The sequence below is a fragment of the Ciconia boyciana genome, chromosome 8 (genome assembly GCF_034638445.1).
Source record: "Ciconia boyciana chromosome 8, ASM3463844v1, whole genome shotgun sequence".
Classification (NCBI taxonomy): Eukaryota; Metazoa; Chordata; class Aves; order Ciconiiformes; family Ciconiidae; genus Ciconia; species Ciconia boyciana.
In genome coordinates, this window is record NC_132941.1 from 1805067 (window position 1) to 1831127 (window position 26061).

General features: G+C 55.0%; 1 protein-coding gene across 3 annotated transcripts in view; it reads right to left on the bottom strand.

Moving 5' to 3' along the window:
- Positions 1 to 21820, bottom strand: part of CORO2B (coronin 2B) — a 40014-nt gene extending 18194 nt beyond the window's left edge. The window contains exons 1-4 of one of the 3 annotated variants that reach the window (XM_072869699.1): positions 21610 to 21819; positions 20241 to 20330; positions 14161 to 14227; positions 4805 to 5005 (exon numbers count right to left, since the gene is read on the bottom strand). In XM_072869699.1, coding sequence (XP_072725800.1) covers positions 4805 to 5005; positions 14161 to 14227; positions 20241 to 20330; positions 21610 to 21623 — 372 coding nt within the window. In that variant the 5' untranslated portion in view covers positions 21624 to 21819. Of the gene's footprint in view, positions 1 to 4804; positions 5006 to 14160; positions 14228 to 20240; positions 20331 to 21609 lie in introns of all 3 variants that reach the window. The other 2 variants (XM_072869698.1, XM_072869700.1) reach the window with 2 other exon arrangements.
- Between the last annotated feature and the right edge of the window lie 4241 nt (positions 21821 to 26061).

The window sequence follows — 26061 nt, forward strand, 5'->3', positions numbered from 1 at the left end:
GATTAGCAATGGGTCTGTCACCTCCAAGGGCTGCCCCAGCTCTGGGCAGGCTTGCAGAGGTCCCCACAGCAGCAGCGACGGACATCAGTGTCCCACAGGGACACAGCAGGGCTCGGTCCCCTGCTCACAGCTCTGCACACTGGGGCACGCGCCACCCACCCATCGCCGGCAGCAAGGCAGCCCTGCCCACGGTGGGGTGAGGACCTGCCCCACGCCACGGGCACCTCAAGCAGCTCACACAGCATCACAGAATCATTTAGGTTGGAAAAGACCTTTAAGATCATCAAGTCCAACCGTAAACCTAACACTGCCAAGCCCACCACTACACCGTGTCCCTGAGCACCTCATCCAAACGGCTTTTAAATACCTCCAGGGATGGGGACTCCACCGCTTCCCTGGGCAGCCTGTGCCAGTGCTTGATAACCCTTTTGGTGAAGTAAACTTTCCTAATATCCAGTCTAAACCTCCCACTTGAGGCCATTTCCTCTCATTCTATCGCTTGCTACCTGGGAGAAGAGACCGACCCCACCTCCCTACACCCTCCTTTCAGGCAGTTGTAGAGAGGGATAAGGTCTCCCCTCAGCCTCCTTTTCTCCAGGCTGAACAAGCCCAGGTCCCTCAGCCGCTCCCCATCACCCTTGTGCTCCAGACCCTGCCCCAGCTCCGTTGCCCTTCTCTGGACACGCTCCAGGTTGGAGCCTTGCACGGGGTGGTTGTAGAGCGCTGGCAGGAGCAACAGCTTTGGCCTTCAGCTTCCTACGTGTAAACAGAGACTCCCCCTTCCTGCTCACTGCTTCCTTCAGGCACGCAGGCAGATAACATTGTCTGGCTGGGGAAAACAAGCTATCTTCATCCCCTGGAGAAACAAAAATCCTCCTGTTGCAGTGCAAGCGATGCCAGCCCCCCTCCTCCTGCACAGGCTGCCCTAAGGGACCCCTACAGAGCCCACTGCCACCCCAGCAAGCTGCATTACAACCCCCTCCCCTTATACCTGCTCCCCACACCCCTCCTCGCACCCAGGCTGGTTTAGATGAAGCTCATTAAATCAGGCACAGCTGAGATAGATCCACATAGGGCTGGAGCTTGGTTTTGTTTTTGAGGGTTGGACTAGACGATCTTAGAGGTCTTTTCCAACCCTAATGATTCTATGATTTTCCCCAGCTGTTTCGGCCAGCCCATGGCCAGCAAAGCCCGAAGCGGCTCTCTGAGCTTCCCTGGTGCTGCTTCTTGCAGGTGAGCTGCAGCACAAACACACCAGTTTATTTTTTAATTGAATAACTGCTGCCAAAAGCTGTGCTGGCCTTGGCACTGGGAGGAGAGCGGCTCCCAGGCTTCGAGGCTGCAAGTGTAGTATCCTCAAAAAGCACCATGTATTTTTGTCCCTTCCCTGGGCAGTGTGTTCCAAGGCTCCCCACGCCTTTGGATAAGGTGAAAGCATTTTGGAGACTAAACACCCCGAAGCTGAAGACAACAGTTTAGGGATGGAAACTTCCTGGGAGGGGGAGAGCGGGTGCTCCTGGGGCTGCACGGCCCCGTCCTGGCTCTGGGGTCACACATGGATGTGAGAGCCATGGTTTTCCTTTCCGAGGAAGAGAAATGCTTCGTCGCTACCGATAAAAGCCTGGAAATGCCACGAAATGCAGCCTGGAGTGTTTGAAAGCCCAGAAGAGGTGAAGGCTCCTCCATGGGTGACTTTGTGCTGTTGATGGCAATGCTGGATTTCAGTGGTGACGTTAAGGGATGTGCAGCACTGGGGAAAACGCTGCTGTTCGGGCTGCAAAATGTCCGATGCTCCCAATTAAGCACATTCTCTGCTAAAAAAATGTAGCCACACCATTCCTGATGTTTCTGGGATTTTTGCAGAGATTTTTTAAAAACGGAGCCCAAATCCTGGCTTTCCTATAATTTCACGGGTCCTTCTCGCTCAGCCCCTCTCTGTCCACGCATCCCTTCACAAGGCAGGGGGTACGAGGGGTGGCTCACGGGGCGACGGCTGGTGCCAGCAGCGTGTCCTGAGGGGAGGGAGCAGAAGCGTGGTCCATGCCGGACCACAAACGGGGACGTAATTTCACTGAGCTGCTTTCCTGCAGAATTGCACCGTCCGAGCAAGACTGGATTTTGCTCGTGATGATGGAGCTCAACCCATTATTGCTGACTCAAAATACACGGACATTTTCGACATCGTCTCTTCTCCCCTTCAGCTGAATTCTGGACCGAATCCTTCTGTCTCCACGGTTTGGGGAGCAAACCATTGTCTTCTTGAGCCTCAGCCCAAGCATCAGCGCACAAGCTCTCCCTCGCCCACTCTCCGGGGATATTTAGAGCACAAAACCTTTGCGGTGCTGGGGGGAGGCTGGTTCCCAGCGGCCGAGGCTCCAGAATTTGGGATCCTGCCCCGGCTCTGCTGCAGCGCGAGGCTCAGGGAGGCCGGGGGAACAAAACGCAGCCGTGCTCCGTCTTTCCAGCCTACGCAGCCTTGCAGAAGCGGTTACACATCCACTTGAGCGCTACGTAAATACACGAGGAACCAGCATTTCTGATGTGCAGGCAGAGGAACATATGGCCCAGCGTATGCAAATGCATTGTCACTCAAAGCATAAAGCAGAGGGGTTTCTGGTGAACATTTCTGAGCGGAACAGAGGGCAGAAATGTAAAAAAAAAAAAAAAAAAAAAGATGGCAGCAAATCAAATCCTGAGTAGATCTGCAGTATCTAGGTTACCTTAATTATGTTCAGCTAAATATGGATGCCAATTAATTAGAGGGCTGCTGATTTCCAAAGAAAATTAGTTTAGTCTTAATGAGCTAATCAGTCCCTATTTAAAAAAAAAAAAAATGAAATTATTAGACTGTACAAAGGCGTGTGCCGAGGAGTGCTGAGGTCTGCTCCGGCTGGGATTTATTGGGTGCAATATTGCCAGGATTTCCACACGGAGCTGACAATCCCTTCGGAACAGGTTGCAAACGGTATCACACTCCCTCTGCTCTTATCCCACTGGGACCAGGCTCCGTTTGCCAGAAAAAAAGGGTAATTTGCTGGCAATACTGGGTTATTAGCTCAGGATTTAGGACCGTGAGCAAGCGGCGTGTGGATGGGCATCCTCCCAGCCTGGGCTCGGTGGCGTGGGGAGGGAGGCAGAGCCGGGGCTGGAGCGCTCCGAGTGCTCAGACAAAGCTCCTGCTTTTTCGAATATTAATAAGAGTCAAGCTGTGCGCTGCAATTAAAACGCTGATTATAATTTCTTCCATCTGTAGCTGATTCTACTCCAGAAATTAAAGAGAAATTCAGACGAGATGTGAACATTACATGGGGAAAGCGTCTAAGAGGAATGCCAGGGCGTGGGGAGACGGGGTGCGGAGGGGCTCGGAGGGGAGTGCTCCGGCATCCCAGCGCGGCCGGCTCTGCCAGCTTCCCCTCCCGGCTGGAAATCCCGGCAGGTTTGGCACTGTGACTTTGCTGTCTGGGAGCCTGAGAGACAACCACCTTCTCCCCATGCATGTGGTATGTCTTCATACGCGCTGTGTCTTCAAGTTACGTGGGGTAGGTGCATCCTCAATGGGAGTGAGTGCAGCTCCTCCGATGTCAAAAACGCTCCCAAGAAGGAGTGACTCGGAGCCCCGTGTCCCCTCCTGCAGCCCAGGAGCTGTGGGGCGAGGGCAGGATGCCTGGGGATGGGATGCGGGTACCAGCTCGGAGCTGCCGGTCCACACGCTGGAGCACCGGCGGGAGAGCATCAGTGCAACCACGATACCCCACGGCAGTGCCCTGCGCTCAAGTTTCAGGAGCAAAGCAAAGCAAAGCAAAGCTAATATTTATTTCATGTTCAAGGTCGCTGCCTCCCGGCTTTTCCTCCAAGAGACGCAGCTCTGCGTCTGCCGTGGGGACGAGTGCTCGGCCAGGAGCCACCGCTGCACAACAAGTGCAGTCCCACGGGGCGGCTTCTTGAAGCATCAGCTGAATTTACGGGAGTTTAAAATTGCATGAGCAAGAGATCTACGGATTCACGTGGGTACTCAGGCAGAGAGCTGGGGAAAGTCTTAGCTGGGGAAGGAAAAGCACAGAGCGGTGGGGAGAAAGGACATGTGCTGCAAACAGGATGAATAGCGCAGAGGTGCGTGCGCCGCTTCTCCCGCGCAAAGAGCTTTGGTCGGGTACAGCTGCAAACCGAAGCCCAGAGCCCTCTGCACAGCACACGGCTCCTGGGCATCGGCCGCTCGTAAGGGGCTACGGCTTGGTGATGGAGTCTTAAAAATAAATCTTGTGTGAGGTGGCATCTGCTGCAGTGCACAAAGCAAAAGGCCCTGGGGTTTTGCAATAGGAAAACTGGGTGGGCAGCCATGCTCTCCCTCTCAGGCTGTCCAGGGCGTGAAATTTGAGGGCTGAGATTATATGGGCAAGCTCAAATAAAGGGCAAGGACTGCTTGGCAGGACAAGGGGCTCCATGGGGACTCCCCTGCTTTCTGGGAGCTGTGTTGGGGAAATACTGGGGTCATAAACCTGCGTAGCCTCTGCCACTGCGAAGATGTGCCCAGCACCCGCCCTGCCGGCACGTGCTCACTGAGAGATGCCAAAATCACTTTTAACAAACGTTTCATTTTCTTCCTAAAGAAAAAAACTCAGTTCACTAAGGCAGCTGTATATCCTCCCTTCCCCGCACAAGAAAACCCCGGTAAAGGGTTTCCAGCAGAGGCTTCGAGGCATCCTGCTGCAGGAGGGGATTCCCAGGACGGAGCACGCATCCGCACGCCCGCGCGTAGGGACTGGCTCAGGATGGGAGTCACCTCCGCCGGGGCCAAAGCTCTTACCTGCTCGAGGGGGATGACGAGGAAGGAGCCCCCGCCGGCGCTCTCCGTCACGATGGCGAGGAAGCGGGCGTTGACGGCGCAGAAGTGGTTGTCGTGGACGTTCTTGGTGATGGGGATGCCGTCGAAGCAGTGCTCCCGGCTCGCCACCTTCCCGTAGACGTTCCGAAACTTGGAGCTGCGGTACTGCGGGCGCCATGACATCTGCGGGGCAAATGCAGAAGGGCTTAGCCTTCCGAAAATACCCCACCCGGGCTGTTTCCCAGTTGCTTTCCAGTTTCCAACCCGTGCTGCAATAGGGATTTTGCCTGATGAGGCGCAGCAGTATCGGGGCAGCCCAGATGTGCAAATATAACACCCTTGAAAAAATGTAAGATGTCTCCCCGGTGCAAGGTACAACTCACAAAAGGCATTAAAAGGCTCTCTGCTGTTGCAAAATTTAAGCTGATCTCCTTTTCAGCATGAACTGCTTATCTAGAACACACAGCGCTACTACTTCATGTGCATATGACAAATGAATTAAGGCTTTTAATGTGATGACTTGGAAATGGATTGGTCTGGACCACATGAAAGCATCAGGGCAGAATAAGAGCACTTAGGCAGGGAGTGAGCATCGGAGAGCTAGTACACGTTGCATTCAGCTGTCTCAGCTTATTTTGCACGGGTGTCCCCACGTGGGCTAACCCATAGCGTTGCCGGAGCACTTGCCATTGCTCCCAACAGCGAGATGCTCCCAGGGATCCCACCAGCTGATCCCGGCAGACCAGGGATCCCAAGGACCCACTAGCTCATCCTGCTTCCCCACAGCAAGTCCAAGCGCTGCGGATGCACGCACGGAAACGAGTGCGCTTTCGCTTGTCCTCACTACTTTGCTTTTTCTAAGTAAAAAAAAAGACCGCTTTTTTCATTTCAGTCTTCTTTTGAACAATTCTTACGGCAGCGCAAGTGTTCATGATCAAATCTATAAAGATTTAAGGCACTTTGAGCGCGCAGAAGAGCATAAGCGTTTAAGCCACCTTAGAGCAACATAAGTACGGGGCTCTATCCAAACACAGTAATTGCATGCCTGAGGACTCGTGGCCGCTCATGTCTTCATAACCAGCGTCTATTGACAAAAGCGTGTTAGTGTGTACTTAAACACTGCGTCATCTGCTGAGAGCTTCTCTCAGCGTGGGGCAACACCAGCGAAACGCTCTGGTGGCTGCTCTCACCCCGAACAACTCCGACGGAGTCCCTGCGTCGCCCCAAACTCAACACCACGGGCACACGGTTGGGAGCAGAGTGTGCCTGAGCAGCATCTCCTGAATTTGAAAGGGGAATGCTAGGAGTGTTTCCATCTCTAACTCTTATGAGCAAGCCCAACAGCAGGATTAACTCATGGCTATGGGGCCGAAGGCAGAGCGGGGAGCAGCAGAGGGCAATGGCTTGCACCGAGCACGATAGGGCTGATGGCAAGGGACGTGGTGCAGTGACCTCGTGCGAGCAGAGCCCCGCCATGCCGATGCCCCTCGCGGCATCCGACACCCTGCCTGCAGGAAACCTCTGCGGGGGAGGCTGCGGGGCTGCCTGCAGACCCCCCCCAGATCCCCCTGCGCTGCCTTGACCCCGTATCGACCCACCACACCCAAAATCCCAGCTGTATTTTCCATCCCACCAGCAGCGCACAAGCCGGGAGCATCCTTCTGAGGACGCACGGCAGCACCAGGGCTGCATGTTTGCCGTGGAGGCGATGCTGCCGGCAATCCCCAGGCTGCAAGGAAAAAGGACACAGATCCTTGAGAATTTAACCCGAAACGAGAGCAGAGAGGCATTTTTGGCTGGAAAGGTTTCTGCTCTGAAAAAATGCAGACTCACGTCCAACAAAGCGCTGTGAATCTTTGCCAAACCTACCCAAGCGGTCGGAGCCAGGCAGGGCAAGGAAAAACACCCCGACCGCAGCTTGAGGAGTGGCTTTCAAGAGTTTCACTAAATCTTACATTTTCTTTGTCTGAGCAGATGAGTTTTCATACTGAAATTAAATTTTTTATAATGTTAAAAAGGCACAAAAATGTATTTTGGTATTTTTTAAGCTCTTGATTTGCTCCGTGATTCCAGGACTTTGCTTTCATTTCTGCCATCCCTGCACCTCTGCTCCGGACCTATTGTAAAAAAGCCCCAAATTCTACCAAAAGGGCCGTTTGCTCCATCCTTCCCCCACTAAACTTTTCAGATGCCTCGTAGCGCATCCCCACGCAGGAGAAAAGCCAGGGACCCCCCTGCGGAAAGCCCTCCTGCCGCACGGGGGTAGCAGAAAAGGGGCTCCCAATATTTTGTGCATCCAGAAATTCAATTTAACAAGTCGCTGCCAAACGAAGCGCCAGCACAAACGAGCTCCAAGCAGCCCGAGACGTGTTTTTACCCTTAACGTGGGTCCTCGCGTGTGTGCTGTGGATGCTCCCTACTCGCCGTGGTCCCCAGACACGAGAGCGATGCTGCTTCCAGGACCTCAGCACTTTCGCATCTCTCTTTTTTGCAGCCCTCCCTGTTTTATTCTTTCACCAAAAACTGGGCAAGTCTCCATTCAGCTCCCGCCACGCCGGGAGGAAGCAATAAGCTCAAGTGCCTGTTTCGCTGGAGAAATCCAGAGTTTCTTTCCTTTAACCTCAGTCAGTATTTCCTGTAAACAGCGTCACATCGCCCCGGGGATGCAGACAGCCCGGAAAAGCCGGCAAAATCCCTGGCAAGGGGCTTGGGGCTGCCCAGAGTTGGCATTGTGTGGCGGGCGGCTCCCGGCTGAGCCCTTTCCTGCAGATTTCTGGGACTGGCAGCTGGCGGAGGCTTTCCCACACCAGAAAGAGCTCCCGTGCCCCATGGGAGAGCCGGGGACCTGGGGGTCTCACGGGGGTCCCAGCCCCACCAGCTGCGGGGAGCATCAGCCTTCGGATGGAGGAGGGACGCGGTGCAGGAGGAGGGGGGAAAAGCAGCCGATGGGACACTTATGTCTCAACGTTGATTCTGGTTTGAAAAAATAAAAAGCTCAGCATCCTTTGCCCCTTCGCCTGGCTCCGAAGCAGGCTGCTCCTGCCGGCGTTTTGTCCCGTCGCTGGAGCAAGGCGCTCAAGAGGTGGGAGGGCAGGAAAAGTCCACTTCCAAAACGCCGTCACGTCTGGTCCTTCAGCAGATGGCTTTGGCAGAGGTTGTGTTCTCTGGCTGGAAAGCGTCCCGGGGAAAGCGGCGTCTTGCTCTGCGGTGGTTTACACCTCCGGGTTTGGCACGTGGAGGTGCTGCCCGCGCCGGCGGGATCTGCCCACCCTGGGCTGCCACGCTCTGCCTGAAGCCCTTTCCCCGTGGAGCCCACGGGGCTGCAGGAGGCATTGCCTACAAATAAAAACCTAGAAATACTTTCTGACCAAGAAAAAAACCACGGCTTTCCCATTGCATTATCCCATTTGGGGTGCTTTCGTGAGTGACTTCTCAGTTCCAGATTGATGAAAACTTTGTGTTTCCAAGAGGATGCCACCTTTATTTTTCCATTTAATTGTATTCGGTATTCCTCCATTTATTTTTCCCCACTATATACACTTAAACCTTCTCTTTGAAGCTAGTGTCATCTCATGGGGCTTCCAAGCATCCAGGGGATGGGGGAAGGAGCAGGAGCCCTTTGGTTTCTGCTGGCAGCGCATGGTGGCTGTGGCACCGAGACCGTGGCAGCGCCGCCGGGGACACCACAGCTCCGATCCCGAAAGATTTCCCCAGCGCCCGGCTGCTCCTGAAGGATGCAGACAAGAGTGCGAGGCCACCAAGTGACCTCAGGGATGCCAGGAAGAAGAAAGTCAATGAAAAACCAACGTGCGACGGGCGATGCACCGCCCTTACGCTGCAAACATGGCTGCTGATGGGTTGCACGTGGGAAGTCTTCCCAGCAAAATACATGGTTTGACAAGAAACACCACTTTATAATGGAAAACTGTTGAAAACAAGTCAAATTTTCTAGCTAGGAGGATGAAAATCTCTTATCCCCCAGCCTCTGCAATCCAGGGTAGGGGTATAGTTTCAAATGGAAAATAGTTTTGTTATTTACTTATTTCTTTTCCCTCCGCGTGCTGCTTTGCAGAGTCCGTCGCTCCCTGGGGTTTCTGGGCTCGGAGGGGGCACGTTGGAGTTCAACAAACATCCTATTTCCTGGCTGAGCCAGCGAAGGCTTTTGAAGACGAGGAGGGGACAGAGAGGAGGGGGGATGCGGGGATGCTCCCGACACCGGCAGGACGCAGCTCGGCGGTCCCTGCCACCGCCGAGTATTTTGCAGGTGGGGCTGACATTTCCCAGCTGGGGAGGAAAAGAGCCTCTTCCCCAAAGGAGCTCGACTCGGGCGAGACAAAGCGGGAGAGGAAAGGCTGGAAAAAGCGACCCAGCCGCAGTCCCTCGCTGGCCCCTCTGCCCTCCGCTTCCTCCCGGGGGGATGGCGACGGCGGCCGGGGGCTTTGCACGGGTGTTTGCTTGCGGAGACCGAGGTGTCTTACGTCCCACGGGGTGTGGGGAGAGGTGGCCGTGACCTGGTCGTGGTGGCATCGTTGTGGCAAGCCCTCTGTGTGCCAGGGGACAGGGACCTTCCCCAAAACTTAAAGAGAAACGTTGCATTTGCTGTCTTCCCCTTGGATTTAAACCCTTGCTCCATCTGCATTTCGGCAACCGTGGAAATGAACAGCATTTCAACCTCTTGGGGTTTTTGTTCCAAATTTCTTTTCCTTTTTCTCCTCACTTACAAGCTATTTGCGGGGGTTTTGACTTAAATTTTGCAACATTGTGTCTGTTCAGAACCTATCGTTTTCATTGCAAATTATTTTCCCAGTACGAATGCCCTTCCCTCTGCTCTAGAACAGAAAAATGAAAAAAAGAAACTCGGGGTGAATTCAGGGATTCTTGTGAGCCCCCCAGCCATCACCCCGCAGCCGACGGGCACGCTGCTGCCGGCTGCTCTCCGGGAAGGCAGAGGATGCTGGAAGACAAAAAAATCCTGGTAGTCTTAGCTCCTGCGTGCCGCTTGCCCTGGTGCACTTATACGAAGCCACAGATGTCCCTGGACCCCCGGTCGGCCCCAGCTCAGATCGAACTCCCAGCAGCGAGGGACCCGCTCCTGTCACCCTGCAATGTGCCACATCCAGCAATTCTGGAAGTTATTATCCAGAGCATTTGCAATCCTACAATATATAACTTTTATGAAACTTGCTTTTTGAGTAATTCTCTACATTCTGCTGACGCTAATGGGCATTTTTATTTTTCCATCACTTCACTCTCAATGGCTCAGAGGCATTAAAAAAAAAATTATTGATTTATTGGAGTCATTTCCATCCATCTCCAGAACGGGACTAATGTGCCACCATTTCCAAGGTCCATTCTAGTTCTGCATTATTCTTCGACTCTGTTTTTTCCTTTCATTACAAAACTCCTCCCTTGTTTGGGTTGAGCAGAACTTACATGAAAAACGGGAATACTATAAAGCACTTTGAGGTGAGGCAATAAAATAAATCACATCCCCAATCACGACATTCAGCATCAACATTAACTTCATGAAACAAGCAGCAGCAGAGAAATTCTCCGCTCCGCTCCGGTGTTTTTAGGCTCATTGCAATGTTTTACTTATTTAAGTGCTTGAGGGGAAGAGGGTGTCCCAAAATCCCAAGCTGGAAGGTGGAAATCTCCTCTGTGACAACAGTTGGAGCAGAAAATGGGTGAGCTGGGAAGGCCCGAGCAGCGATCCAGGGCAGTGCGGAGCATCTCTTTCCCCTTCCTCCCCTACCCCTGCTCCCCCAGCAGCCCCGGGGAGGGGCAGAAGGCAGCCCCGGGGAGGGGAGGCCCAGGCAGTGCTGCCATCCGGCTCCTCCTCTCCAAACAAAAGAATAAAGCAGCTCATTGAGGTTTCATAATCGGAGCAACGATATCTGCCACCACCAGGCAGCCGCGCCGAGCTGGGCACCCAGGCGGGGGTGAGCATCCCTCCTTTAGCAAAAATATTTCATTGAAGGAGAAATGCAGAGGAGCGCCGGACTGGTTCTGTGTGGCATTGCGGCGGTTTCAGTGCTGTTCCTCAAAACCAGAGGAAAACACCCAGACCTGGAGGTGGGGAAAGACCCCAGGGACAATATTATAGGCAAGGAGCCCGGCGTTTGCAGCTCCGGGTGAAGCCTGCCGCGCTCCCTGGCACCTTTGCAGAGTTGCATGAATATCTTACTCCGACCCTGCCCCACTGCAAAAGCAGCTATGGGGAGAAGATGGACAGGAGCATGCAATGTAGGCCAGGTAGCAAGAGATTTTCCATGTACAATAGGGCTGGATCAAGGCGACGATGCTGAGGAGCGGCTGCAGCCCGTACCAGGGAAGGGACGGGCAAGTTGTCCTCTCCAAGAGCGCAGGCTGGTCCGTGCGTGGAGGTTGTAGAGAGCTGAATTCCCTCTTTTTCCCCATCTATCCCGGGAGCTGCAATATTACAACAGGGATCAGGGGGCTCACACACGAGCAAGAACTGGGGGCATCCGCCCGAGCGGCGCGGGGAGATCCCCAGGACGAGGAGCAAAGCAGCCCTGCGGCTGTGGAGGGGTGAGAGCTGCCCCGTCCCGGGCACCCTGCGAGCTCCTGCTTCTTGCAGGGTGGGGAAATAAGCTTTTAAGTGGGTGTCTCAGGCTGCCATTCAGTTTTACAGCAGGGAGCAGCTTCAGGAGCAATTGCATAAAAAAAACCCCAACCAAACAACTTTTTACTCCGCAGGGTTTTCTCTAGGATGGAGGACTCTACCCGCCCCGCAGCCCCCATCAGCCGGGCAGAGCAGATGCCATGGGGCAGACGGATCTGACCCGCGTGTCCCAGCAGCACGCACAAAACCCACGGGGACCAGCTCTGCCCACGTCCCCCTGGGAACGGCACTGCCAAAAAAAAAAAAAAAGGAAACAAGAAGCAAAAAGAACCCAGTCCCTCTTTGGAGGCTTTTCTGATCCTCTGGCAGCTCCAGCCTTTGCCTACCAGCAGCAGCAGGACACAGCTCTTGTCTCAATGTGTTTATTTTTAAATGCATCTTTTCAAGCATCGGGAGTCTTGGCAACAGCAGCCAGGAGGGAGAGCTTGCGCAAAGAGCCCCTAACGCTGCAGCAGGCGCTTACACAGCACAGCGGACTGTAATCCCTAAAAAAACCAACCTGTATTTCCTATATATAGCGCCGCTTAATCTGCCTCAAGCTCGACAGCTTTCAGAGGAATGAATTTCTGCTTTCACCTGTACGAAGCAGTGATTCTGGGGGGTTGGCGATCCCCCCCCAGCCCCGGCGCAGCGGGAGCCCTTTCTCCTTCACACTGTGCCCCCCCAGCAGCGCGCTGGGGGGTGACAAGGGGGCTGTGGCACCTAGAGCAGATCTTTGGGTGGCACATAGCATCTCCCATGGCCTTAGAGAGGTTTTTAATGGGAAACCAGTGCTCTTTCATGGTGACTGTCTGACTTACTGTTCCGTCCATGGTTAAGTATCAGGGTTATGGTTGACTAGCAAGAAAAAGATATTTGCATGAAAAAAGCGTGTTGGGAAAAGGAAATCCAACCCTCATTTTTTGCCTAGAAAATCTGGGGCTTTTAGGAGGGGTTTCGTGGCACTCCAGGAGACAGTGCCTTTCCGAAATCACATTATTCCCTTTTTTATTCCTCCTCCTGGTGCAGACGGAGGTCCTGGCGAGCATTCCCCATCTGGGGCTTTCCAGTTTTGTACAAAGAAGGCACAGTTGCATAGAAAGAAACCCAAATCCAACTGAAAGCCACCCCCCGATGCCCCCGTTGCCCCCCTTGCGTGGGGTTATTTTCCATCTCTCCTCTCCGGAGCCAGTCTGTTGCCTGCACATCCCTGGGAGCCGCTGGGCAGAAGTTATTTTCCATCAAAAAGGTCAGCGGTGCTCAGGTTTGACATTTCGAATATCGATCAGCCATTAAGGCAATGAAGTGTTACTAGGCAAAAATAAAAGCTCCTTTTCAGCAAGTCTTAACCAAGGAGACGGCTTCATTTGTAGGAAGCACAGGGCTGCCCGATCCCCCCTTCCCCTTGCCCGGGGACACTCCTCACAGCTCCCGCGTGTGGAAAGCAGGGAAGAAAACATCGAAGTAGCTCACCAGGGCTTATTTTAGAGGAAAAAGCCAATACCGGACCCAGTGCCATGCCACCCTCCTGAGCACGCTGCTATGTGCCTTGCAGGACAGAGCCATCGTCCCCCAAGTCCCTGCAAGGCGAGCATGACCCTGCTCTGGTCCCGATGCTCCTCCACACCCGGTGAGCACCAGCACTGGGGGATTTGGGAGCCTCGTGGCCAAGGTGGGATTAAACCTTCCCAAAGGACGTGGTGCATATCGGCCATGGGCTTGAGGGCGAGCCCAGGACCCGCAACGGCCAGAGGCAAGGGGACCTGTGCCTGCGGAGCGCTGGGATGAGCGTGGCTGTGCTCGTAGCCTAAATCAAGGCTGGCAAGCAGCAGAACACCGTCCCTGCGATCACTCCGTGGTGGGGGAGCCCCCGCAAAGCCACCTCCCCGTCCCGACCCCGTCCTCGCTCGCTTTCCTTGAGCAAAGCCGCTACTTCGTCCATTCGGAGGGGAAAATGCACGAGCAGGAGGGCGGCAGAGCCGCTCGCGGGCTGCGGCAGGACGGTGCCACCCCCAGACGTGTCCTGCCCAGGCTCCTCCGGACACGGAGGGTGGGATCCGCTCAGTGCATGCCCGGGGCGTTAGCAAAGCATGTATGTAGGATTTATGCTGCTGGAATCCACTCCCTAAAGAAAAGCTTGAAATTAAACAGCTATATTTTGATAAGATACCCAGCATTGCCAAAATTAGTCATCAAATGCTTATTGTTCCATGCACATTAGATTAGAGCCAAGCAAATGCTGATTTTAATCTCTCCAGTACTCTAATGCTCTGATGCTTCTCAATTCAACCTTGAAAACCGGTTTTGTTCACATTTAATGGCTTTCATGCTAACGAGGCTCGGGAAGACTTAACATTTAGGCACATCCCGTTCTTCATTTTAATAACAATTCCGCCACAGAGAGCAACACATGTTCACAGTGTACAGGCGTAATTCAGCCACCAAACATGTCTGAAAGTCCAGATTCAGCATAGCTGCAGGATTGATGCTTCGGCCGGGCACCCACGCGCGTTTGCAGCCCGAGCTTGACTTAAAAGCAGACGGGCTAAGAAATGCCGAGTGTCCGGTGTAAATTAAGAGGTTTCTCTTTTGTGCCAAGGGACCGTCAGAGCAGAGCCAGCCAGTTGGGCTCTCGGCTTGCTTAGGCTCAGCTGCTGTTTCTATGCATCTCTCTGTCCCAGCCTTATTAAAATGCCCTGCGCGGGACACTCACCAGGCTGCTGTGCTTGCTTCCCAGCACGCTAGACTTGTGGAGGTCTCTCATTGACTCGACAAGAGCTCTGTGCAGAGAGGGAAAGCAAAAACATTCAATTCACCATCCCGGGAGGCTGAGATAAAACACACAAACCCTTCCTGCTTCTCCGCGCCGCGGCGTTGGGCAATGCATGGCGAGGATCCGACCCCCACGGGGACGCTCCCGGGCAGTTTTTGCAGGAGCCGGAGCATCGCCGGCGGCAGGGCACGAGGCTGAGCCCCACTGGCAGCAGCCATCACGCTGACCCCCGTGTCCTCCTCCCCGCTGACTGCCAGCCCCGTTTAGGATAATTACGCATTGCTGCCTACTTTCTTCTAGAGAAGAAAGTCGTTCCAACACAAATAGTTTTCGCTCCTGCGACCGTTAGCAAATGGAGGCATTTACGTACACGGCACATTACCTGACTCATACACAGCCTGGCACCGTGCTCATTAACCTGCCCAGCAGCCCTGGGATCAGCAGCGGGATGTAAAGCAACACCTATTCATATGCCCAGATAAAGTTTGCTGGCGAGTCAGCTGCTCCGCTCCGAGCCCCCGAAGCACCGGCGTGGGCCTGACCGCCCCTCGCCTCCGCAGCCAGGGCAGGATCCGGCCCCAAACCCGGCACGGGGACAGCTTGACATGGCAGTGGGGCTGCAGCACACGCGACAGGCGAGGGGCTGGTCCACGCGACCTCCCCAGGGCAGCCCCTTCCTTGGGGAAGCACAAAATGGGGAGTGTTTTTTTTTTGCTGGATATTTTCAGTGCGACCGGCTTTTGCAAGCAGCAGAAATGGGGGCTTGCACTCAGCTATGGGGAAAAGCCATTTTGCACGCTGCCACCGAGCAAACGTTTAAAACGGTGCCATTTCAAAGGCTTCAATTTTGTAATTTGTGCTTCTCTGCAAGAAGCACTTGCTTGACATTTGAAAAAAGGTGGTTTGCATGAAATCCAGCACAGGCTGACGGATGCAGCTTGTCGACGGGTTCCCAGCCCATGTCCCCCCAAGGAACAGCCCCAGGCGTCGGGGACAGTGAGCAGAGCCCCACACACCCGCACCGGGCTGACAACACGCCAGCACAGCAGCAATGATGATCAGAGCCCCAAAACCGAGTCCTGCCATCCTGAGAAAGTTACAGGGGCTGGAGGGGAAGAAGGGGTTTGATAGTTATATGGTTCAGGATTATATATTGACCACTAAAAAGCGGATTACGGGTATTTATGAGACAGGCAAAACTGCACATCCCATTACAGAATAACTACGTCGATAATGAGGAATAAAGCTCCCCATTAAGCCTCCATGCAGCTATTACGGTTTGGATGGCTTGGTAGTTTTGATTCCAAGATAACATCAGTTATCTGCAGGACCTCATCCATCTCCTGCTGCCGTGAGAGCGCGGTGGCTCCCGGGCCGGGGCTGGGGACGGTCACAGGTCTGCTGGGGACGGTCACAGCTCTGCTTCACCCCAGCACTCGGCTGGCCGAGCCCCTGCCCCGGGGTCTCACGGAGACCAGTGCAAGCCCCTCCACGGCTGCCAGCGGGCAGAAATGCCGCCTAGAAATGCTCCATTGCCAGCATCAGGGACCCAGTCCCAAACGCCATCAGCATCTTGAAGCTGCTTTTTCTTTCAGATCAAGTTTTTCCATGCATGTTTCGATTCCTCAGCAAGAAAATCATTATACTTATCCCAAATTAGTTATAAATGTTCAAGAACAAAGAAAAGAGTCTCCTCCTTTTTTCCTGGTCCTGATATGGGTTTGATCCCCATGAAAAGCTGATAAGCAATTGCATAATTTTTGCTTTATTGACACAACGTGGAGCCCCGGGGCACCGTGCCGGGCAGAGCTCAGCAGCGTGCAGAGCCATGGGCACACCGGTCCTCACCCCTGCCAGCCGGTCCTCGTCCCTCGCCGCGACGCGCACCCACGGCAGGATGAAGTGCCATCGGCCCCCTCTTCTCTCGGGGGGAGAGCCCTTCAGCCTGCTCTTGACAAGACTTTGGAGACCCAAATCCTACGGTAACCAGCAAAGCTCCTTGTTTTCTCCTTATTTATGCATCTGGCTGATGGCACAACCAGCTGGAGCGGCAGAGGGAAGCTGAGCGCATGGCTTCGGCTCTGCACCCAGCCGCAGGAAACACCTTTGGGCTCTAATAAACACCGGAATAAAAGCACTGAGCGGGGCCTCGTAAAAGAGCACGTTCCTATAAAACAGGAGGTCATCTTCCCATCCCCTCCGTCCCGCGGAGGGGGCTGGGGGTCGGTGTGGGGCGTAGCTCAGGTCTCACCCCATAGAGCACCCCTTTGGCAGCTCCCTCCCAGCAGCAGCAGCCCGGTTCACAGGCTGCTCTGTGGCGGGAGATGCTGCCAGCCTATCGGAGGACCGTACGCTGGCACGTGGGACATCTGCGGCGCGGGCTCGGCCGAGCCCCCAGACCACACATTGGGTTAAGGCTGCATTAAAAAAAACAGACTTGGGGTTTGATGCTGAATTCGCTGTGCCCTTACTCGGGGGGGGGTTGCATTTGCCTGTTTGCTATAGCGAATGAGGAGATGATGGATTTAATTGCCTTGCAGCGCAGGAGCACCAGCGCTGATGTGGCCTGGCTGCCTCCTTCACGGGCGGGCTGGCACCGTCTGCTCGTGCTGTGCCCCGGGAAGGTGCCCCCCACCGATGCACCCACACACCGAACCTCTCCCCCCGGCAGGGACGGCAGGGGAGGGGGACGGCCCCCGCCGATGGCGAGACACGAGTGCTGCAGGAGCGGTGGCTGTGCTTAAGGGGTGCGTTTGGGCTGCCCCACGCTCAGCCCTGACCCACGGAGCAGCACCAGGGCTGCCGTGAAGCTCCACGGGGTGATGTCCCCGCATGAGGAGATGACACTCGGGCGGGCAGGCAGGAGCCTGGGCATCCCCTGGGCTCGCTCTGCCCCACGTGCCCGCATCCCAGAGCTCTACCAGAGCAGCCCCAGTGAAGGGGGCCAGGGACAGCAGCACGTTGGGATGCTCCGAAAGGCGGTTTCCAAGGTTGTGCTGCAAATCCAGGTGTCCCTGCGCCAGCTTCGCCCCGCGCCTGCCTTCCAGCACCTCGGCAGGTGCTCTGCAGCAGCCAGCACCAACAGGACGAGCAGCACCCTGCCCCCAAGATCAATGCTATGATTAGATGTACGATGCTGTGATGATATTAGCACTGGGGCAACGTCCAGGCAGAGGAGAGACCGGGGACATCAGGCAGTCGTACAGCCCAGGGCAGAGCTCCCAAGGGGCTGAGAGTGTCCCCACGGCAGCGCTGCTCTGATTTGGTCCTCCCCAAAGTGGGGCTGAGCTGCCAAGAGCCAGAGCAGATCTCCGCTTCTGCACCCGTTGGGGTGGTGGGGTGCACCCCCACTCCACGACGGTGACCCCGGAGTGGGGGAAAAGGCCCAAGACGGGATTTTTGGCAGGCTCGGTTGGCTGTGGGAAAGCCGCTTGTCCTTAGTGCGCAGACAAGAAGCGGCAAAGAGAGTTCCGTGTTTACCCAACTTGTAAAGGGCAGTAGGTTGATTTTACAAATATTAAGGATTAATCCCATTAACATGGTCTGAACAAAGGACAAAAGACAGATGAACGTTTCTGAAGCGATATCTGCCAGCTGAGTTTTTTCCAGCCTGGAAGGAAGTGACTGGGATTTCCCTGGAGTTCAACTTCTCAACGATTTCTTCTTTCTAGAGCCCCCTGACTGCCTGGGAAGAGCCTCTCCTCTTCCCAAGCCGCTGGGAAAAAAGCACCAAGCAAGGCCAGATGTCTCCTGGCCACAGGGCCGGGCTGTCCCCGCAAGTCCCCATCCCTCCTTGACCACGGTGCTGCTTCGCACCCGCCCCGGGCACTCCACACGGTCCCGCAGATGTCACAGGCTGCCCGGGAACGATGCAAAAAGCATCCCTGGCACCAGCATTTGCGGGACCGGCGGGGGCCCCAACTTGGACCATTTTCCCCCCAGGAAACCTTCCGGGGGAGGCAAACCAAACCTCTCCTGGGCCCGCGTGCTGAGAAGCAACACAAATCTCACGCTTGTCAATAAATTATGCAAACAAGCACAATCTTCCTCCCACTCTGTTTCCCAACTCCTTCCCACCCCGCGAAGCCGGCGGAAACATCCTGATGAAGCACAAAGCGTTTCTGGCCCCCGGAGCTGCCCTGGGTCACTGACCACAGGATTTTACCCTCCTCCAGCTTCTTGGAATAATCTTTCCTGGAGGGCAAAAATATTGCATGCTTTTTCTCAACTTGAGAGGTTTTTAGGAAACTCAGAGAGGCAAAAAAAAGTCTCTTTTCATGTGTTGAGATAGTCGGGTAACCGAGCCAGGGGCTCGTCCATGAGCGTTATTTCACATCGCATCACACGTCATCAAGAAGACTGAGTCAAGAGACTTGGTCACATCAGTTTTTTTTCCCAGCCAGGATAAAGCACTTTTAAGCAGAATAAGCGGGGCTGCCTGTATAACAAGAGAAAGGCTCTGGTGGGAGGATGCCATAAATCCAGCCCCTCCTAAACTCACCTGCTTTTTTAATCGTAAAGAGGGGAAAAGCCACACGCACGGGTGTTAAAGGGCTGGGGGATGGTGGGGAGAAGGAGGCTGCCGGACCCCATGGGTAAGAAACTGCTTGGGAAGATGCTATTCGGTGGGTGAGGGTAAAAAAATTGGGGCAAAAAGGACTGCTGGCAGCACTAAGATTTCTCCTTTTCTGATAGCCTGAAAAAAATCCTTACCAAGCCCCAGCTTTGTATGGGACATGAATCACCGAAACTTATTTATCCTGGCAAAGAGGACTTCTCTAAAGCAGGGAGACCGTGCATGGGTGAGCACCTCGGACAACTCTCCCTCACTTGCTGTTTTCCACCCAAAGGCCCCAAAATGTTCCCCGGGAACGAGCACGCCGGGGTGCTCTTTGGGGCACGGGGCAGCATCCCGTGGCTCGGGCTCCAGCGGCTCCTTTCCCCTCCCAGCCGCTCCCGCACGGAGCCATTCATTTCTGGACAGCTTACAAAACCACAAGGGTTTTTTGGAAGTTTATCCCAGTTGGGGGCAAAAGTTTTCCAAAAGAGAAGAAGGAAAGGAAAGAAAAGGGGGGGTAAAAAAAAAAAAAGAAGAAAAACAAACACTATCTTCTAAATATTTCAGGCTTCAGAAACCCGTTTCCTGGCCAGCGCGAGGAAGTGCCAGAGCCTGGGTGGATGAAGGTCAGAGGACGGCCGGGGCCGGGACGTGGGGGGCACCGACCCCCCCGCTGCCAGCCCGTGCGGTGCCCGCCGGGGAGCTGGAGCCCGGACAAGCCCTGCCTTGTGCGCCGGCTCCCGGGAAGGGGGAAGCCATCCACAGAAGCAAAACAGAGACTTGTTATTCCGGCCCAAACAAGAGCAGAGGGAAGCTCAAGGAGGAACATTTGCGATATTCCTCCCCCGCCCCGTGATGTCCACGCATTCGCCACAGCCTCAGATCTCGCCTTTTCCCTATTTTGCCTTGTATTTTAGCACACAACGCTCTAGAATCAGGTTTCTTTGCACTTAATATAATTATGAGAGCAGCCAAAGAGACTCTCTTTGCCAGAGGTTTGTAGCGAACCGACCCGGAGCTGTGAAGCCCCTGGGCAGGCGCAGGAGCCGGCGTCCCGCGGGCTGAGCTCGCATGGGATGCTCGCTGCACACCGCGGCCTCGCTCGTGTTCACCCAAGCGATATTTTTGCCCATTCAGCTTTTTGGTCACTTGCTTAAAGGACTCAGCATTTCTGCAAGGACTGAGTCTTCCGTGGATCTGCTCTCTTCTGACATACAGAGCTTCTTTGGGGTACAGGGTCAAATTTGGGGGGAGGAGATCTGCGGCAGCTGCTGCACTCTTGATCTAAAAAATGCTTTTCTGGCCATGCAACCGCCTGCCCAGCTATCTGCGGAGCAATTGGGGATGGCACGGAGCGGGTGAGAGGGGCTGCCATGTCCCTGGGCTGTTTCCATCCCTCTCCGGTCCCCCCCAGGGCCGCCCCGGGGTGCATCGGGGCACGGGCGCAGCGCGGGGTCCTCACCTGCCCTGCTCGGCTCCACGGGCTCGTCGGGTGCCCCCTGACACCCAGGAACAGACGCGGGGCTCAGGGAACCGTGGGCGCTCCTCGACCCTGGAAGAAAGGGAAACCCTTTGGTTACAGCAGCACCGCTGCCATCTGCCCCAAGCCCCCACCGGGCACGAAGCCTGAGCCTCGGCTTCACCAAACGCGCTCGAGACATGCCGGGTGCCAACACGCACCGGGGCACGGCCACCGACACCAGCGCAGCCGCAGGCAGCTTATTCCTAATGATATTAGGATTAGCTCCAGGCCCCCCGCTCTCATCCAGCCCCCCGCCCCGCATGGCGAAACGGCTGCTTATCGCAGCTGCGAGCAGGGATTTCATAGCGTGGGCTGAGCAACCCCTCATTCACCGGTGGGGACAGCGAGTGCCAAAGCAAACAGTGCAGAGGCTCTGGGTGCCGGCAGCCACCGTGGGGATGGGGTCCCAGCCCACCTGCAGCCATGGGACCCCCGAGCACCACAGCCACGCTCCCGGTGCTGCTGGCACGGATGGGTCAGGATGTGGCCCCCATCACTCTGGACCCCCCCCAGCCCCTGCGAGGGGCCGGCGTGCCTTGGGGCGGGCAGGCAGAGAGAGTCCTGTGCGTGGACAGAGAGACCATTATTCTTTGAGGAATTTATAGCAGCTATTGTACAGGCGGAGAGCAGGGATGCTCAGAGCAGAAGGCAGCCAGGGCTGGGCTGTCCGAAGGGACAGCCACGGCTGCAAAGGGACCCTCATCCCTGCATCGCTAACAGCTCGGGCTTCGGCGACAGCCCCAGCACCCCTACAACCCCGGGAACCGGCCTTTTAGGTCTTTCCCGTTGCCAAAACCAAACAGCATTAACTCTTGTGACAGCGATGCCCAGCGCTGGCATCCCCCAGTCCCCAACACAGGCACGTGCACGTCCCCGGGCTGGCCCCAGCAGCTTCCCCGGCTGCGCCACGGGGCTTCTTGGCTGGAGCGCGGCTAGTCCCGACCCTTCGGCACAGGAGGTGGGTGAGGGTTTTTCCATAAGACCCGACAGCTTGTTTGAGGGATTCACGCAGCAGGTTGTCGGCGGAAGAAACCACCGCTCTGAGAGGGGAAAATCCAGGTCCGCATCCTGTCAGCAGGACGGGGGCTGCGGTCGGGACCCGGACGGGGAGGGCAGTGCGTTGCAAGCTTGCAGGCACACCCCCCTTCCTGGTGCTGAGCAGGAGCAGGCGCTTCCTCGGCCGTGCTTTTACGTGAGTATGGAGCAACAGGTTGGAAAGCCTCATTTTTGGTGCAGCGAGGCGGCTGTCACCCTGCCCTGCTCGAGGATGCCCGGGTTTCCCATCAAGCAGGGTCCCCGTCATGCTCACCAGCTGCGTGCCATAGCGTGACCCCGGTCTGGGCTCGGCTCTGAAGGGTTTAGCCCTATTTCTCTGCTCTCTGCAACTCAAGCAACATCTCGGCTGCTCCAGCACTGCCCTGGCACGGCCTCTCCTTGGGCAGTTTTGCTCCTGGAGCTTTTCACAGCGATGCTGGAGGCTCTGCAGACCAACTCCAGCCGGAGAGCCGCAGCGATGGGGCTTTGCCAACAGCTTTGCGATGAACAAAGGAGCGCGGGATTTCTGGGAGCTGAGCTTGGCGCTGGTCCCCTCCCAGCCCGGGAACGATGGGATTCACAGATTTGTGGGGGACTCTAGCAGCTGGCTCCGTCACGTAGATTTTGCCTGCTGCCAGATTTGGGTAATTACACACTGACTCGGGAGATAGGAATCCAGGATTCGACTCCTTCGAGCTCTCTGCTAGCTGGGTAATGAATTGAACTATTCATCATTTGATAAAATTTCCATGAAAAGAAGAAGAAGGGGGGGGACGACTCTGCGTTGCATTTGCAGGGTATGAATTACAGTGCCCAGCGAGCCTGCTGGCCACAGACGGGCAATATTAAAGCGCCAGATTAATGCTGCATTGAATCACAATTAAAACTCATTAAAAAGCCGCAGGCCAGACAAGTTGCCTTTGATGAGAGTAATACTTCTTGAAACGGGGAGCTTCCATTTTTAGACTCAAAGCGGCCTGTGATGCTTGTTCCCAACCCCCAGAAATCCCACCAAAGCTAAAGATTAGTGAACATCCACACTGTTGGAGACAAGGGGGCTTGTTTTGGGCTTTATTAACAATTCAGTACTGACTGCCTTGTTCCACCCCAGACCAGCTGGTAAGCAATGCGACCTCATTATTCCCTTCCAGTTGTGGCACCACACACCATTGCATGATCTCCATCCATCAGGTGCTGCAAAGCAGCTCCTCCAGAAGAGCCACCATCCCTCCATCCCTGCCTCAAACCCACCTCGGGGATCCATTTGCTCAGTTGCTTATTTATTGCACAATTTTGCCCAATTTTGCCCAATTTTGCCCGATTACTTACTTATGAGCAATGTCTGCCTGGGCAGCCCAAATGAACGAGGTTTTTCCAACTGCCACATCGCTGAACCCCAACTAAAAAGATACGGATTTTAAGGCAGCAAGAGGCAGAAAAAGCCCCGCTCCTCCCACACCCTCCACGGGCTGTTTCTGCCTTCACCGCTGCCTGCGTGCCCCTCTCCGGCCGGGAGGAGCATCTGCCCTTTGTCACAGCACTGTGCCAGCGGCTCGCTGTGACATTTGGTCCTGCGCGGGGACCTGGCCCCGCTCCCCCGTGCACAGCCCTGGCTGGGTTGAGGGTTAAAGGAGCCCTATTGATCTGAACACCATGAGCAAAGCCCCATGCAATGATAAATCCCGTTCATCTATTTGCTAGGTACGTTGGTTAGCTTGCACCTAATTCATTAACGTGAGTTTTATTAATATTATTTGGAGCCGTTTCTCAAGCATCAGAGCACACACAGTGCTTCATCGAATTCATTTTTAGCAAACCACCCAGAGAAGGCTTCACCCGTTATTTCTCCAGAAATAAAGTCAAGCTGTGCTGTCCAAAGCCTAATATCTGCAAAGCCATTTTCCCTGATAACATGGCCCGGTGCCTTCAAGCAAGCTTTCTATTGATCGAACCAGTATCATCAGCTTTTCCACGGGATCAGCATTTGCCCCAGACACTCTAAATCTGCCCTTACCGCCAAGGCAGAGGACACCGCGACTCGCCATCGGGAACGCCATTTCGGCTGCCACGGTCACGGCGTTGTAACCGTAACCTCCCAGTCAAGGCCCTCTGCGGTAATTACTATTTACCCGCGTTAGGGCATCATTTATGCACTGCGTTTGATCACGCCAGGCCATAGTTGCAATTTCCTCTCTGGGTTTTGGTTTTGGCTTCATCTGCTTCCTGAACTATGAGGATGAGCCGTTATTTAGGCAGCGTGGCTCGATGACTAATGCCAATTAATACATAATAAAGCCAGAGGAGACCGTAGGATAATTCAGGCTAATGCACGCCACGGGACCTCCCAGGTGGCATGCTCTTTTAAACGACGTCTTTTAGAAAACCCTCCAGTCATTTTAAAACTATATTCCCCAAATTAACACGCACCCAGCCCCCATTAACTTGTGTTCATGGCTAATTATATTTAGGGCTTTGGAAACAGCCTCCGGCGATGGGTGGGAGCTGGAAGCACCATTGCCATACCAAGGGACTTCTGCCGTGCCTTCAGAGGTCTGCCAAAATACACCCAGCACCAGCCCTGCTCGGAGGTTAACTTTGTCTAGCCCCTCCCTGACCGCAGGATTCCCACTTGGGTATCTCCAAAGATGCCGTTACCCTTTCGATGGCAAATAAATCCGGAGAGCCCAGCCGTGGGCTCTTTCCTCCCACTTCTGTTCTCCATCCTGTGACTCACATCCCTTCTCCCCCGAGCCCCGTGCCGCCCGCCCGCCATCAGCCCGGCTTCGTGCTCTTCCTGCTCCCTGGTATACACAGAAAGTCACCCGGGTGAGGAATTACTCACCAGTAAACCACAGCCATCGAGCAATTCCCCGTTTGCCATGAGACCCAGGCCTGTCAGCACTGTTTGCCTATTGCTTTTGCAAGCGAGTCCGCCTGTTTAGGTTCGTAACACGGACCCTTTTCTTTATACATAACACACTTGGGCTGGTTTTCTGTTTGCAAGCAACAGAGACCAAACCCAAGGCCCAGACCCTTGCAGGACCAGCTGATCTACAGCAGGGATGAAGTTGCCCCTGATTCCTACAGCATCATCTCAGCTGAAGGCCACCACCTCGGTGGCTCTTATTGCAGAGCCTGGAGAAAGCCCTGGCCAGGCAGAGCTGGTGTGGCATGGCATGGCATGGCATGGCACGGCACGGCATGGCATCACATCACATCACATCACATTGCATGCCGTGCCATGCTGTGTCATGCAAAGCAATGCAACGCCATGCAATGCCATGCAACGCCATGCCATGCAGCGATGCCAGGGAGGTGTCACAGAGTTTGGGCAGATCCCCGAGCGTGAGGCGTGGGCTCTTTTTGCATTTCAATCGGTCCTTCTGCATCCTATTTATAACCTGCTTAAACTCTCCTGGGTAGCAAACTCCCCCAAAAGAGTGAGGTCTGGGGATGCGCTGCGGCTGCTTGCATCGCTTCCCGTGGGAGGGAAGGGGGTGGCTTGAGACACGGATGAAACCAGCTTGTTTCACATACTGACAGCAGATATTTCTGCCCCCTCCTTGCCTTCCCTCAGCCCCCCCCACACCCCAAGAAAAGCTTTTTGTGCCTCCATGCCTCAGGCTGGTGCTAGGACAGCTCTGCCTGGTGTTAGGCACCCTGACCTGATTTTCAAATCAATTTTCCTCTAAGCATGAGTTGCTCGGGAATATTTGCAAAGTTTGTAAAATCCAGCTCCGCCTGGGAAGCGGCCCCAGCATGGGAGGAGTTGTTGGAGGAACGCTGTAAATGCCTGCCCCTGGCAGCACTGGGAGCTGTGGGCTTTACTGGTTTTAGTTAGACAGTTTACTGGTTTTGCTGCTGGGCAGGATGCAAAGACCCCAGAAGTCGCCCAGGGCTCCCCCCTTCGCCTGCCCCACCATGGGAACACACGCACGATTCCCCGTCCCCAAACCCCCCCCTTCCCTCCTGCCTCGGGGCGCTGGACCCTTCCCCGAGTCACCACCTCGCGCTGACTCCTGGCAGCCAAAACCACACAGAACAAGCATCTCCTCTCCCACGGGTCCTCGTGCCGCTTTCTTTTTCCCCTGCCACATCAGCCTGGGCCGTGCGTGCCAGCCTTGCACCAAGGGGATGGACCGGTGAGTGAAGGACACGTTCTCCACCTCGGTGCTGGGGTCCGTGTCCCAACTCGCCTGGAAAGACCCCGGCGCTGATGCCGTGGCAGGTCAGGAGCCTGCTCTTGGGCTTGCTTGAGCTTGCATCAGGATAGTCCATATTGCAGGAAATAATATCTATAGGGTGTCTTAGAGCTTTACACTGCTTGAGCAAAAGCCTACCCTGTGCACAGGGTATAGATCTTCCCAGTTTACACCTCCATTCCCCAAAAATTAACAGCAGAGTCCTTTCCCGTCCTACTGAAGGTGCTTTCCTTACAGCCCTGCGGCCTTTTCTCAACATAGCTCTGAATAAATCAATTTGCACTCGGAAAAAAAACCTGTTAACGAGCACCACAAATTAGTCAGCCTGGCTTAAAACTGTGACACTTGCTGTCAGTAAGTTTGTAGTTCTTTCAACCCGATTGAACTTTCAGGTCCGTCCATCAAGCCCTCTCTCAGCACCCAGAAGAGCTGGAAACACACTTTTTCGTCAACACAGATGCTGGTGGGTTTGTCGAGCTGGCAGGGGCTGCGGGAAGGCACGACGCAGCACAAGGCGCTCGGAA